Here is a 13,219-nt window from a genome sequence, read left to right as displayed (position 1 = left end):
TAAATCTTTCCTGTTCCAAACTGACACGAGCGCATTCATCTGCTGAAGGTCACCACCTGGTCGCTGGACCGCGACTTTTCTCGACGAGAAGCCGGGTTGATGGAGGTAGATGCTTGGCCTGCCGGGCTTTTCCCTGCGCAGAGCTGTGCGCGTCCCGCCCCAGCAGATGAGCGAGGTGTTTCCTCCTGAAGCGCTGCCACCGCTTCAGCACCGACACGGCGGAGCACTGGGCTGGTATCGGCGCGGTGCCGTGGCAGGGCTGCAGCGCTCTCCTGCGGCTCTGTCCCCGTGCTCGGCCGTCTCCATCCGCTCCCTCCTCTGTTTAACTCGGTCCTTGCTGGCCCAGCTCTGCCGCAAGTGCATGGAAAGGGAGGATGGTGCCGTCCCTCCCTGCAGTCCTGGGAGCACCTCGATATTTGTTTTTAAGGGCTATTTGTGCAAGCAATGCCTTGTCCCTTCTCCCCAGCCTTGGAGACTCAAAACCTCTCTGCTCAATGGGGCAAGTGCTAAACGGAGAAGCAGCAACTCCCAAAGACCTGGGGGACCCGGATCCTTGCCACTCTCGGAGCATGTCCTGTGCACCCAGCTCTGCTCGAACTCCGGGGTGCTCCCCCTCTGCCGCCCCAGGTGGCACCAGGGCCGCACGGTGCCTGCTGCATCTCCTCTGCCGCACCTCGAGGTTGCCCCGCTCGGCTGCTGTGCTGTCCACGCTGGTTTTCTGAATCGCTGAAATGCAACGCGCATGCCACTGATTGCCCTGTGACGTGCCATCAGCCTTCCCTGGGGGGTCAGCCTCTCCAACCACCCCAGTGCCTCTTCCACCAGGCTCATCATTGTGTGCTGCGGGAGCCTCAGAGGTGAAGGGAATGTTTTCTTCCATGGAAACCCTCTAGACCGTAAGACATCTTTGAAAACCAACCCCTGAGAAGCTTGCTGCAAACCCCAGCCCTGCTGCGAAGCTCAGCGCTGCCTCTTCCAGGAAATGCTGCAGGCACTGGGACTCAGCGTGGGGAAGGAGCGGGGTAGGCTGCCTGTCCCCATGCTGCTGGTAGCCAGCGGTGGCTGCGCTGTCACCACAGCACGATGGTGCAGCCCTTGTGGTTTGTCTCTGCTCCCCGGTACTGTCAGCTCGCCTGTTTCCATCGCTCCGAGATGCTCTTGATCTCCATGCCAAAGGTTTCCAAAGCTGCACGCAAAGCCAACGCCCATCTATGCACTCCCAGTGTCCTTGTCCCCCTGCGCGCTGTGGCTCTTGTGCCCCATGGCACGTCCCTGCCCCATGGGCATCTGTTTGCCTACCCCAGCCTGGGCCGATTTGGCTTCAGTGGTGGACCAGGAGCCACCATGCCCCTGCTGCCAGCACTGCTGCAGCCCGGTGCCCAGGGTCCTGTCGCCTATGCAAGCACCTCTGAGTCCCCTCCTGCTCCCCACGGAGCTGGGGGCCACCCCACGGTGGTGACAGGGGGACACCAACCATGAGGGCAGTGGAGCCAGGAGCCATGGGGCTTTTGGGGGCTGTGGGACCATGGGGCGAGCGAAACCTGGCTCCAACCAGCTCCTAGTTGGGAGGACATCAGAAAAGGCGGCTCCCACCATCTCCTCCTGCTGCCCATGGCCACCAAAGCCACCCTTGCAGATGCCAGCAGGTGACAAGGATGCCGGGCAGGCTCTGTTAAAATAAACCTTTATTCGACTCGCTTGACAGCCGGGTATTGATCTCTGCCCATCGCCAGTACTCGAGCACAGATCCGAACGCAGCCGGCCCTGTGTTCGTCGCTGAGCCAAGCAGAGGCTCAGTACCACGGCTGTGGTGGCAGTGTCAGGGTCCCCTTGGGGACCTCGTGGTGGCAGGCACCACCCCCGCAGCCTAAGGGGCCAGGATCAAGCGTGTTTGGGGCTAGTGATGTTTGCGGGGGGGTTGCTGTCACTCTTCGTGCCCCCAGAGCCGTGCTGGGCTGGTGGTGGCCTGGCCACCCTGTCCTGGCTGTCACAGTGTCCCTGTCCCCATGACAAGGGAAGAGCGGGGTGTGCAGATGGGGTGGCACCATGGGACCCAAACAGGGTCCCCGAATCCCACAGGGACCCCAACCCGCCCTGCTGGCACCCTGCCCAGCTGGCACCCTGTCCCACACATGGGCGAGCGGTGTCCCCAGCCTGTCTCCGCGCCCCGTGCAGGGAGCGGGGCATCCACGGCGCGGGCGGGTGCCCAGCCCCACACCGGGGCACCTTGACCCCACGTGCAGCACGGGCTGGGGACGCGGCGTCCCCCCTCACCGCAGCCACGGGGACCTCAGTGGCGCTTGCATTTAACATGCACGAAGAGCGTGGCGGGGGACAGGGACGCCCCGTCCTTGGAGAGCAGGTGGATGTGGCGATACCCTGGGGACAGAGCTGGGCTGAGCGGGGGGCGCGGGGCCGTTCCCCCCAAAGCCCAGCAGTGGGGCGCAGGCGCCCACCCACCTTCCCGCATGCTGGCCAGGGGCAGGGTGAACTGCCCCACGAAGTCGTTGCAGGAGGTGCTGTCGTGGTCCTCCACCACGAAGCGCACCAGCGCCAGCTCGGGCGCCTGCAGCTGGAAGGTCAGCGTCTCCTCCCAGCGTGGGTTGAAGCCTGTGGCACCGTGTCAGGGTGGGCACGGCCACCGCGGCCAACGGCCACCCCGGGCACGGGACCGGCTCGTCACACCGCCGCCGCGCTCGCCCCAACTGGGTTTGGGTCTTTGGTGGCTTGGGTGTCACCCCAGGGTGGGGTGTGGGGGGAGTGAGGGAATGGGGGAGGCACTGGGGGTGGTATGCTGGGGTATACTGGAAGGAATGGGGTTCATACTGGGGTATACTGGAAGGAATGGGGTTCATGCTGGGATGTACTGAGTGGAATGGGATCACAATGGGAGCAGGCTGGCGCGTACTGGAGGGAATGATGGTGACACTGGGACTGGGCTGTGGTATACCAGGGGAATGGGACTGACATTTGGGCCAGGCTGGGGTATACTGGGGGAGTGATGGTGACACTGGGAACAGGCTGAGGTACACAGGGGGAATGTTGGTGACAATAGGGATAGGCTGGGGTATAGTGGCAGGAAGGGGGGGCAATACTGGGAGCAGGCTGAGCTGTACTGGGTGGGATGGGGATGACAAGGGAGACCAGCAAGGCAGTGCTGATGGAAATGGGAGTGACACCGGGACCAGACTGGAGTATACTGGACAGGAGGAGGAAGCAGCACTGGGAGGACTGGGATGCCCTGGGTACCAGCTCATCCTGGGGCGCACAGAGGACCTCTGGGCCATGGGGTGCCTGGAGGACCCCCCACCCCTGGGTGCCCCGGGGCCCGGCCGCGCTCACCGTTGTTGCTCCTGTAGCCGGTTTGCTGCTTGCTGCAGTCGGCCGGCACGCCGTGGATCTCCACCCGCACGAAGGGGTCCACGATGGAGCTGCGCTTCTCCTGGTTCAGCTTGGGCAGCTGCTGGGCCGTGATGACCTGCGGGCCAGAGGGTGCAGGGGGCTGGCGGCACGGCGGAGACGGTGGCCTCGGGGGAAGGGACAAGGGTGGCACATGGCTGGGAGCGGGGACAGGGCTGGTGTCCCCCAGGAGATGGGCAGCACCTGGGTGGGCATTGGGATGGGGTCAGCGCCACGCAGGGGCAGGGATGTGGGTGGTTCTCAGAGAGATGCAAGGACAGCACCAGTGTCCCCAGAAGAGAGGTGGGTGGCACCTGGCCGGGCATGGGCTTGGTGTCACCCAGGAGAAGGGAGCTGGGAAGCGCCTGGCTGGGCATGGGGTTGGCATTGGTATCACCCAGCGGGGCTGCAGGTGGCACCCACGCTGGCAGGAGGGGGGGACGCTCACCCTGATGTGCAGCACGAGGCAGCGGGGGCCCTCGACGTGGGGGCTGCGCAGGAAGGGGGGCTTCAGCACGTAGCCACAGCACCCATTGCCCAGGAAGCGCCCGGCGTTCAGGTCCATCTCGTAGCCCGGCGTCTGGAAGTTGAGAGCCACTGCGGGGACAGGGACGAGGACGGGGACAGGGGCATCACGCTGGATGCTGGGCCCAGGGGTGCCGGTTTGGGGGTGCCCAGGGGTTCTGGGGGCTCACCCAGCTGGCAGCCGGCGTTCCACATCTCCTGGGGGTTGTAGTTGGAGGAGTTCATCTTCAGCCCCAGCGGGTAGACGCGGCTGAGCTGCCGGGCGTTGTAGCGCACGAACGCCGGGCCTGGAGGGCACCAGCTGAGCAGGGCAGGGGCCGCAGAACCCATGGGTGCCACGCGTCCTGCCCACACCCCTGTGCCAGGGGACGCTCACAGACCCTGCCCAGCCAGCTGGGCGCAGACCTCAAATCTTGGCCTGGACCCCAAAACCTGACCCCAACCTCAGACCTTGAACACGGATCCTGACCCTGGACCTTGGCTGCAGACCCCAGGCCCTGAGCCTGAGCCCAAAGCCCAGGCCCCAGCCCCAGATACTCCCCCAATGTCACATCCCAAGCCCTGACCTTCAAACCAGAGCCCCCAGCCCCACCAGTCCTGAGCTGGCTGTGGCCGGTGTGTCCCCAACCCAAGAAGCCACCTCAATGGCAGGGCCCAGAGCATCCCCACAGGTCCAGCCCTGACCCGTGTCCTGGTGTGGCTCCGTCCATGTCCCTGTCCCCATCCCCGTCCCCATCCCACTGCCCTCACCCGCCTCCTTGATGAGCCTCCGGGCCTTCCTCTCGCTGAAGGAGGACATCTCGCAGGGCCGGGGGTGTTGCAAGGCCTGGGCCAGGCCAGGGAAGGGCACGGCCTGGCAGTACACCACCACTGCCGACAGTTCTGGGGCCACCTGCGACGCGTCCTTGGCCTGCAGGAGCCACCGTGGCATCAGGGCCACCAGCAGCCACCTGCCTGAGGGTCCTCAGAGCCCCCACACCACTGGCGCTGAGACCAACAAGGCTATGGAGGCTACCACAGTTATGGAGAACCTGAGGCATCGGAGACCTCCAAGGCGATGGAGACCCCAAAGCGATGGACAAGCCAATATATCAGAGACCCCAAGGAGATGGAGAACCTGAGGTGATGGACAGCCCAAAGCAACGGGGAACTTGAGGTGATGCAGACCTCAAGGTGGTGGAGACCACAAGGTGATGGAAAACCAAGGCAATGGAGAACCCTCCCCAAGGCAATGGAGACCGTGAGGTGATGGACGCCCCAAGGTGATGGAGACCCAAGGCCATGGTGTTCCCAAGAACATCCCAGAAATTGAGCACCAGACCCCACAGGGCAAGAGAGGCACCACCGGGGGTTCCCCAAGCTGGGCAGTGACAGCCGCTCGCCCCCCGTGGCCCCCACCCGCCTCCAGCACCCGACCCACCTGCAGCGGTTGGATCTCCTGCAGCGACTGGAAGAGGAGAGAGCGAGGCTGTGCTGGGGACACCGCAGTGCTCGCCTGCCCAGCACAGCCCCAGGAGAGCCCCTTACCCGCTGGCTGCTTCTCTCCTGCAGCCTCTCCTCCTCCTCCTCTTCTTCCTCCACTTCCTCCTCCTCTTCTTTCTTCTCCTGCTCTTCCTCCTCTTCCTCAGGGTCGGGGGTGGTGGTGACACCCCGGGGCTCACCCCACGGCTCTGGCAGCTTCTTGCCCTTCACCAGGACCTTCCCCTTCAGCTGCTGCAGGACAAAGGGCCGAGCTCAGGGCGGGCTGGGGACACGGGGATGCGGCGGCAGGCGGGGTGGCCTCACCTCTGGGGACGGGAGGTTGTCGGGGTCCTGCCCGTCCAGCGGCTGCGTCAGCAGCATGTCCCCAAGGATGGCCTTCATGTGCCGGGCCATGGTGGCCTGCTGCTCCAGCCCGCAGTGGTTCTCCAGGGAGAGGATGACGGGGTAGGGCGATCGCTGGGGACGGGAACAGGGATGGGAACGGGGACGGGGACAGGCAGCGCTGAGCACCTGGCACCCAGCACCCACCCCGGGGCTACCAGCGCCGGCCTCACCTTGAAGGCGTAATCGCGGATGCTCTCGATGACATCGCGGAAGAGGATTTTGGAGGTGAGCGTGTGGCCGTGGTAGATGACGGGCTCCCCGTCGGCACCTTCCCAGCAGTCCAGCTCCACGCAGCGGCAGCCCGTCATCAACGCCCTGCCACCGCGCCGCCGCCAGGTGAGTCCCTGCGCCACCCACAGTGACCCCGCCATGCCCACGGGCGCCTCACGGCACCCACCTGACGTAGGCTTCGGTGCTGCTGGTGCCGCCGATCTGGTTGTGGGTCAGGTAGGTGTTGTGGGAGGAGGAGATGAAGTAGTGGCACAGGGGCTGGCTCATGTCCTGGTGCACCTTGGTGTGCTCCTGGTTGAGGATGTCACCGGCGGCCGAGAGCAGGTACATCATGAAGCCGTCCAGCATCATCAGGTCCTGCTGCCTGGCTGAGGGACGCAGCAGAGGGGTGTCGCAGAGGGCTGGCATGCAGCCGGCAGGGTGGCCCCGCATGCATTGTCCCCATGTGGGTGTCCCCTGTCTCCTGGCAGTGCCATGTTCACCCCAGGCCCGGCGCTGTGGCACCCAGGGAATATGCGAGTCCCCTTGGGTGTGCCATGCCCACCCTGATGTCCTCCGCCTCTGCCTCGACCACCCTGGACCTGGCATGGTGGCACCCACAAGATATGGAAGTTCCCTGTCCCCACCCCAACGTCCCCCATTTTGATAGCACCCCCAGGCCTTGTACTGCAGTACCCAGAGGACACAAGTGTCCCCTTGGTGTCCCATCGCTGCCCAATAGCCCCAGGCAGCGCCACATCCACCCTGGGGCTGGCATCTCAGCTCCCGTGGGAAATGGAGGTTTTGTGTCCACCCAGATGTCCCCTGTCCTGATAGCACCATGCCCACCTGGCGTCATACACCCAGGGGATGTGGAGGTCCCCTTGATGTCCCACCTCCACTCAGATGTCCCACGTCCTGCTGGTGACATGGAGACAACTGTCCCCGCCCTGCTGTCCCCCGTCCCTGGGCTGTGCCACATTCTCCGTGGGACCGGCACTATGGCACCCTAAGGACGTGGAGGTCCCTTTGGTGTCCACCTCCACCCTTATGTGTTGGCACACTGCCACCCGGTGCCACCACAAGGGAAGGACCAGAGGGACACAGAGCCACGCACCCCAGCCCTGGAGAGCCTTGTGCTCACCTGGGGGACACCACCACGTCCCCCCCATGAGCTGCCACCCCTTTTGCTCCACACCCAGGCCACCCGCCAAGCTTGCCGTCCTCATCGTGGGACATCCCCGTCCCTACCCTTCTCGTTGAGCTCGTGGGCGTGGATGATGGCGCGGGCCTGGCACAGGGTGGCCTCCTCGCCCTGGTCACGCAGGAACTCGCGCAGCTCCTCGGCCGACAGCACGCAGTCCTCGCCCGAGTAGTGCCCGAAGAGCTCCTCCAGCTCCGGCCGCCGCAGCAGCCGCCGGCAGAACTCCTCCAGCTCCCGGCCCTCCAGCCGCTCGTCGCCCGAGCGGTCGCACTCCTGATGGGACCACGGCCCGGCCTCAGGGACCGTCCCCTCGACCAGACCCACCCAGGCTGGGAGTCTGTGTGATGAGTTTGGGGGTCTCGGCTACCTGCCAGGGGGCTTGGGGATGCATAGTGGGTGTCCCCTCTGTGTCCCCCACCTGCCCTCTGTCACCTGGAGCACGCGGGTCACATCCCCGCTGTGTCCCCACAGTCCCTATGCCCCCCAAGCTCAGGATGGAGCCAAGCAGAGCGCCGTGCCTCAGTTTCCCTAGGGGTAAAGGGCCCTGGGGAGGTGCTGCTGTCCCCAGAGAGCCACCTGGGGAGGTGTCACACCCTGGGGACCAATGGAGCCATGTGAGGACAGCGTGGGGACAGCTCCCATCATGACAGGACCTAGACATTGGCAGCGCTCAGGGTGCCACGAGTTTGACAGTCCTCTGCGTTGGGCAGGGAAGGAGCCAGGGTGCCCTCAGCCAGGTGACAGCGGGTGACGGGGCACAGGGCGGGTACCTTGAAGAGCTTGTAGGCGTAGATGTCATTCATGTCGATGTTGATCATCCGCAGCATGCTCTTCACCTCCTGGAAGCACATCTTGTTGTCCTTGTTCTTGTCGGCTCGCTGCAGGATGCCGTGGATCCAGCTGCACCGTGCTAAGGAAAGCACCCTGGCCACAGCCCCGGGCTGTCCGTGGGCTGTCCCCACACCGTGCCCCGCTGTCCCACAAAGGATACTGGTCGAGCTTCTCCCGCTGGCTCATGGCCTGCAGCCGCGCCATCAGCTTGGTGAGCCCCTGCACCCAGTGCTGGGCGTCCTCCTCACCCCGCGCTGCCAGGTCGAGGTTCTTGCGCTTGCCCTTGAAGACGATGGTGAAGCAGTGCCGCTCGGGGAAGGAGCCGCCGTACTTGCGCAGCCCCTCCGACTGGTGGCCCTGGCGCACGCCCTCGATGTGCATCACGGAGACTGCGGGGACACGCGCCGTGACGGTCCCCACCCCGTGTGGAGGCGGCCACCGGTCCCCAGCCAAGCCGATGGCTCAGCACGGCCGTGGGATCGCCCCCGCCCACTGTGCCCCAGCACCCCGCTGGCGGCCACCCCCGGTGTCCCCATGGCAGTGCCGGGTGTCCCCTCCACTCCCCAGGGTGCTGTGGGCAGGGACCGGGCGCTCTCGGTGCAGCTGACGCTGCAGCAGTGCTGAAGCCACTAATCCCAGGCGAGACGGGGCCCAGCGGGTCCAGGCCACTGTCCCCTGCGGGGATGGGGGTGGTGACGCCAGCGGGGGGATGGCGCCGTCTCGCAGCAGTGCCAGCACTGGGCAGACGTCCCAGTGAGTGTGGAGAGAGCTGGGTGACGCCAGGGAGCGGGGACAGAGCCCGGCCAGGATGGAGCCGGGTCCCTGCGCCAGTCCCGAGGGGGAGAGCAAAGGGAGTGGGCTCTGGGGGCTCGGCTGGGGGGCACTGGGAGGCACTGGGAGGCACTGGGGGCAGTGGAAGGCAATGGGCACAGTGGAAGAAACTGGGTGCACTGGGATGTGATGGGATGTACTGAGAGGCAATGGGATACACCGGGTGCACTGGGTCACAAGGGGGTGCACTGGGATGCACGGGGATGTAATGGGATGCCCTGGGAGGCAATGGGTACACTGCGAGGCAATGGGATACACTGGGTGCACTGGGACACACTGGAATGCATTGAGATGTACTGGAAGGCACTGGGATGCACTGGGTGGAATGGGATGTACTGGGAGGCACTGGTCCATGGCTGGGGGCAAAGCAAGCTCAAGGAGGGGGGGGCCGTGGCTGAGTTGGGGTCCAGATCCCGGCTCCCACCCGCACCCACGTGGGCTGGGGCTCTGCCCCCCTCCCCACCGCTCCCCGCAATTCGAGGCCAGCAGGACCCAGCCCGGGGACCCTGGGGACGCCCCCCCCAGCGCCAGCACCTACAGATCTGCTTGGAGGGGGCGCGCCTGAAGCGCCGCTCGAACCAGACGGTCATGCCGTCCTCCTGCAGGCGGTACAGCCGCTCCTTCGCCCGCCGCGACTTCACCTTGCGCAGCAGCGAGCCCCGCAGCATCAGCTGGATGTCCTCATCCTCCGTCAGCCCTGCGAGGGGACCGGCCCCGTGGGTGCACCGGGGTGGGGGCACCGGGGGCACCGGGTGGGAATGGGGGGGGGCTCTGTGCGCATCAGAGTGTGGGTACGTGCACGGTGCAGGGCACACGAGGGGATGGGATGGGATGGGATGGGATGGGATGGGATGGGATGGGATGGGATGGGATGGGATGGGATGGGATGGGATGGGATGGGATGGCACGGGACATGACACAACAAGATGGACAGGACAGGACAACGGTTTGGGATGGAATGGGACATACATGACAGGATGTTACAATACAGATAGGACATGACAGGACAAGATGGGACAGTTTGGATGGGATAGAAAAGGGTGGATGGAACATACATGACAGGATGGGATGGAGTAGTATAGGGCAGGACAGATGGGCTGGGATGGGACGGGACTGGACACGATGGGACAGGACGGGACAGGACGGGACGGGATGGGACAGGATGGGACAGGACAAGCCACTGCCATCAGCCCAATTTGGGCACTGCAGGGCCGGGACAGGGCACGGCAGCGGTCACGGAGCCCAGCCCTCGGGCCAGGGCTGCTGGATCCCAGCAAAGCTGCCCAAATCCGGTGTGGGATTGCTGGCAGCAAGCTGGCCCTCACCCGTCCCCTGCAGCCCCAACCGCACCCCCGGGGCTGGCAGGGACCACGCGGCAGTGACGGTCCCTGCCCGGACGGGGCTGTGACCAAGCTGGGCACAATGACGGGGTGGCCTCGGGGGACCTGCACACCCTCAGCCTCACCACCAGGACTTTTCCGTCCATTCTCCATGAAAGTTATTTCCTCCTCCTTTTTTTTTTTTTCAGTTGTTTTGTTTTGTTTTTTTTGCAACCATTCTTGGAGAACGGCCCCAGTGACTGTGCCCCCGCGCCCTTCAGGAATGCTCCTCCTGGGGTGGGAAACGGCAGTTTCAGGTCCCTGAGCTGGCCACAGCCTCGGGGACGCGGCCACCATCTCTGCCACCACCTCCTGTGACACCTCCTGGGGGATCTGTCCCTGTCCCCATCGGGCCACGTCCTCGCCTGGCAGCGGCAGCCCGCACATGAGCCACAGCCGGGGGCCAGGAGCTGACCACGCCGTGGGAGGACGCGTGGGTGCGGGGACATACAGACGGGCAGGGCTGCAGGCTGTAGGGCTGCAGGGACGCCTGCACATACAGGTGCAGCCATGCGAGGACACACGGACGCATGGACGGACGGACGGACGGGTGCACTGATGCAGGGACATCCAGACAGCCGGGCACCAGGACGCACGGACACGCGCCTGAAGCCACTGGAGCCAAGCTCCTGCCCCGACACCCGCGACAAGACCCAAACCAGGACCCCCCCCCCCATGTGGGGCCATACCCAGCCCCCTGCCGCCACCCCGAGCCCCCAGCCCCTTGTCCCCCTGCACCCCACGGGACAGGCACTGGTCACCCAGAGGGGGTGGCACGGGGGTGACGAGGGCTCTGTCCCCTTCTGCTTGCAGTGGGGACCCCCCCCAGCAATAGGGACCCCCCCAGCCATGGGGACACCTCTGGCAATGGGGAGCCTCCGACCGCGGGGACCCCAAAATCACGGTGACCCCCCCACCGCGGGGACCTCGCCCACCTTTGGGGACACCGCCCAACCGGGGACCCTCGCTGCCACGGGGGGTTGGGGGGATAACGGGACAGTACGGGACAGTACGGGACCCTCCCCCGCTGCCCCCCCCGGCCCTCACCCATCTTCCTGAAGGCTCTGCCGGCTCGGCGGGGGCCACCGGCCCCGTCCGGGGGGGGCCGGGGCTGCTCGGGGCCGGGACGCGCCCTCCGCCCGCAGATCATGGCGAGGGCCCGGTGCTGCCGGTGTCCGCCGGGCCCCCGGGGCTCCCCCCCCCGGGCTGGGCGGAGGCGGCGGGGAGGGGACGGGACGGGACGGGAGGGGAGGGGAAGGGCGGCCCCGCCGGGACCGGGGCCCGGAGCGGGGAAGGGCCGGGAGGGGCCCGGGAGGCGTAACCCGGCCGGGAGGGGGGGCAGCGGGGGGGGGCCAGGGGGTCAGTACCGGGGGGGGTCAGTGCCGGGGGGGGTCGGTACTGGGGGGTGGTCGGTACCGGAGGGATTGCAACGGGGGGGGTCGGTACCGGGGGGGGTTCGCCACCGGGGGAGGAGCACCGGGGGGGGGGAACAGGGGATTCAGGACCGGGGGGGTCGGTACTGGGTGGGTCGGTACCGGAGGGATTGCAAACGGGGGAGTCGTTACCGGGGGAGTCGGTAACAGGGGGGTTCAGCACCGGGGGGGCAACAGGGGATTCAGTACTGGGGGGGCGGCGCCGGGGGGGGGGGCACCGAGGGCTTGGGTACCGGGGGGTTCGGTAACGGGGGGCACCTGGGGGCTCGGTACTGAAGGGATTCGGCACCGGGGGGATTGCACCGGGGGGGCACCGGGGCTTCGGTACCGGAGGGTTCAGCACTGGAGGGGGTCGGTACCGGAGGGGATGCACCGGGGGGGTCGTTACTGGGGGGTCGGCACCGGTGGGGGGTCGGTACCGGGAGGTTCGTTACGGGAGGGGGGCGGCACCGGGGGGGTTCTGCACCGGGGGGGTGGGGTCGGTACCGGAGGGATTCTGCACTGGGAGGGTCTGTGTCGACGAGGGCCGGTACCGGGGGGGAGGGACCGGAGGGGGGCGGTACCGAAGGGATTGCACCGAGGGGGGGCGGTACCGGCGGGGATCCGTACGGGGGGCGGGGGGGGCAGTACCGGGGGGATTGCACCTGGGGGGTTCAGCACCGGGGGTGTCAGTACCGGGGGGGGTCAGCACCGGAGTGGGGTGGCACCAGAGGGGGTCGGTACCGGGGGGGAGCAGCACCGGGGGGGTTGAACCCAGGGCCCTACACCAGGGGCCCCCCATCTCCGGCACAGGCCCCCGCTCTGCCCGGGGACACGGCTGCCGGTGCCGGAGCTGGTGCCCAGCACCAGGAGGGACCCGTGGGCCACCCCTGTGCCACCGCGCCTGGGGACAGCGACAGAGCCTCGTCCCAGCCCCGGTGGCACCTGGTGCTCTCAGGCTGGGTGACGCTGTGCTGGCCTACCGGGGTGGTGGCAGCCTGGTGGCACACGGGGACACGGCCGTGTCGGTGGTGCGGGACGTGGTGGCCTTGCCTGGGGTCACGCCGCAGCTGGGGTCTGGAGCCTGGCACCAAAGCTTTTGGCACCAAGGCCTGCAGCGAAGGAGCCGTGCCACTGCGTCCCCTCGCCCCTACATGACACCACGGAGGACGTGTGTGCATGGCACGTGTGTGCACCCCTGCACGTGTGCATACGGCTGTGTGCACAGCTGTGCACGTGTGTGCGTGTGTGTTTGTGCATACACGTGTGTGTGTGCAGATATGTGGGATTTACCCCAATTCACTCCATTTGTACCCGTTTCCACCTCTCCCCCGGCTGTGGCAGGCTCTCTCCTTGCTCAGGTGAGGTTGGGGGGAATAGATGGGTGGGTGGGCACAGAGGGAGAGCCCCCAGCCCCATCCCAGGCTCCCTGGCCCCAGCCCCTCCACCCGAACCGGGCATTGATTTCAAGCCCTGTGCCGGTGGCAAGGGCTGCCGCCACCTGGCTGGCACCACTTCTTGCCAAAACTGCCAGCACAGGGGGACAAGAGGCTGTCCCAGGC

The 13,219-nt window shown here is 66.4% G+C and overlaps 1 protein-coding gene across 5 annotated transcripts; it reads right to left on the bottom strand.

The window, feature by feature from the left end:
- Nucleotides 1-168: 168 nt before the first annotated feature.
- On the bottom strand, nt 169-11,464 carry PLCD3 (phospholipase C delta 3). 5 transcript variants are annotated; one of them, XM_084496783.1, is made up of 16 exons: nt 11,293-11,464; nt 9,405-9,563; nt 8,196-8,424; nt 7,975-8,104; nt 7,252-7,477; nt 6,188-6,389; nt 5,961-6,105; nt 5,710-5,862; nt 5,452-5,637; nt 5,345-5,371; nt 4,675-4,834; nt 4,095-4,211; nt 3,848-3,996; nt 3,343-3,478; nt 2,461-2,610; nt 169-2,379 (listed from the first exon to the last, which is right to left on the bottom strand). In XM_084496783.1, the coding sequence occupies exons 1-16, from the start codon at nt 11,393-11,395 to the stop codon at nt 2,291-2,293; spliced, it is 2,361 nt and encodes a 786-aa protein (XP_084352909.1). In that variant the 5' UTR covers nt 11,396-11,464; the 3' UTR covers nt 169-2,290. The 5 variants fall into 5 exon arrangements, with proteins under 5 accessions (XP_084352909.1, XP_084352907.1, XP_084352906.1 ...); XM_084496781.1 differs by lacking the exon at nt 11,293-11,464 and adding an exon at nt 10,332-10,844 and having other exon boundaries at nt 5,452-5,634; XM_084496780.1 differs by lacking the exon at nt 11,293-11,464 and adding an exon at nt 10,332-10,842.
- Nucleotides 11,465-13,219: the final 1,755 nt, after the last annotated feature.

This window comes from Aythya ferina (assembly GCF_964211825.1).
Source record: "Aythya ferina genome assembly, chromosome: 23".
NCBI classification, from domain to species: domain Eukaryota; kingdom Metazoa; phylum Chordata; class Aves; order Anseriformes; family Anatidae; genus Aythya; species Aythya ferina.
The sequence above is the reverse complement of the archived record's forward strand: the minus strand, read 5'-3'. Positions and strand labels throughout refer to the sequence as shown.

Bases quoted from the DNA above. Each gene is read 5' to 3' on its own strand.
- PLCD3 (XM_084496780.1), bottom strand. From the start codon at position 10,815: ATGTCCCTGCATCAGTGCACCCGTCCGTCCGTCCGTCCATGCGTCCGT. The intron at 5,863-5,960 runs GTGAGGCCGGCG...TCCCGTCCCCAG, and splicing joins TCCGCGATTACGCCTTCAAG to CGATCGCCCTACCCCGTCAT. The intron at 5,638-5,709 runs GTGAGGCCACCC...TTTGTCCTGCAG, and splicing joins ACAACCTCCCGTCCCCAGAG to CAGCTGAAGGGGAAGGTCCT.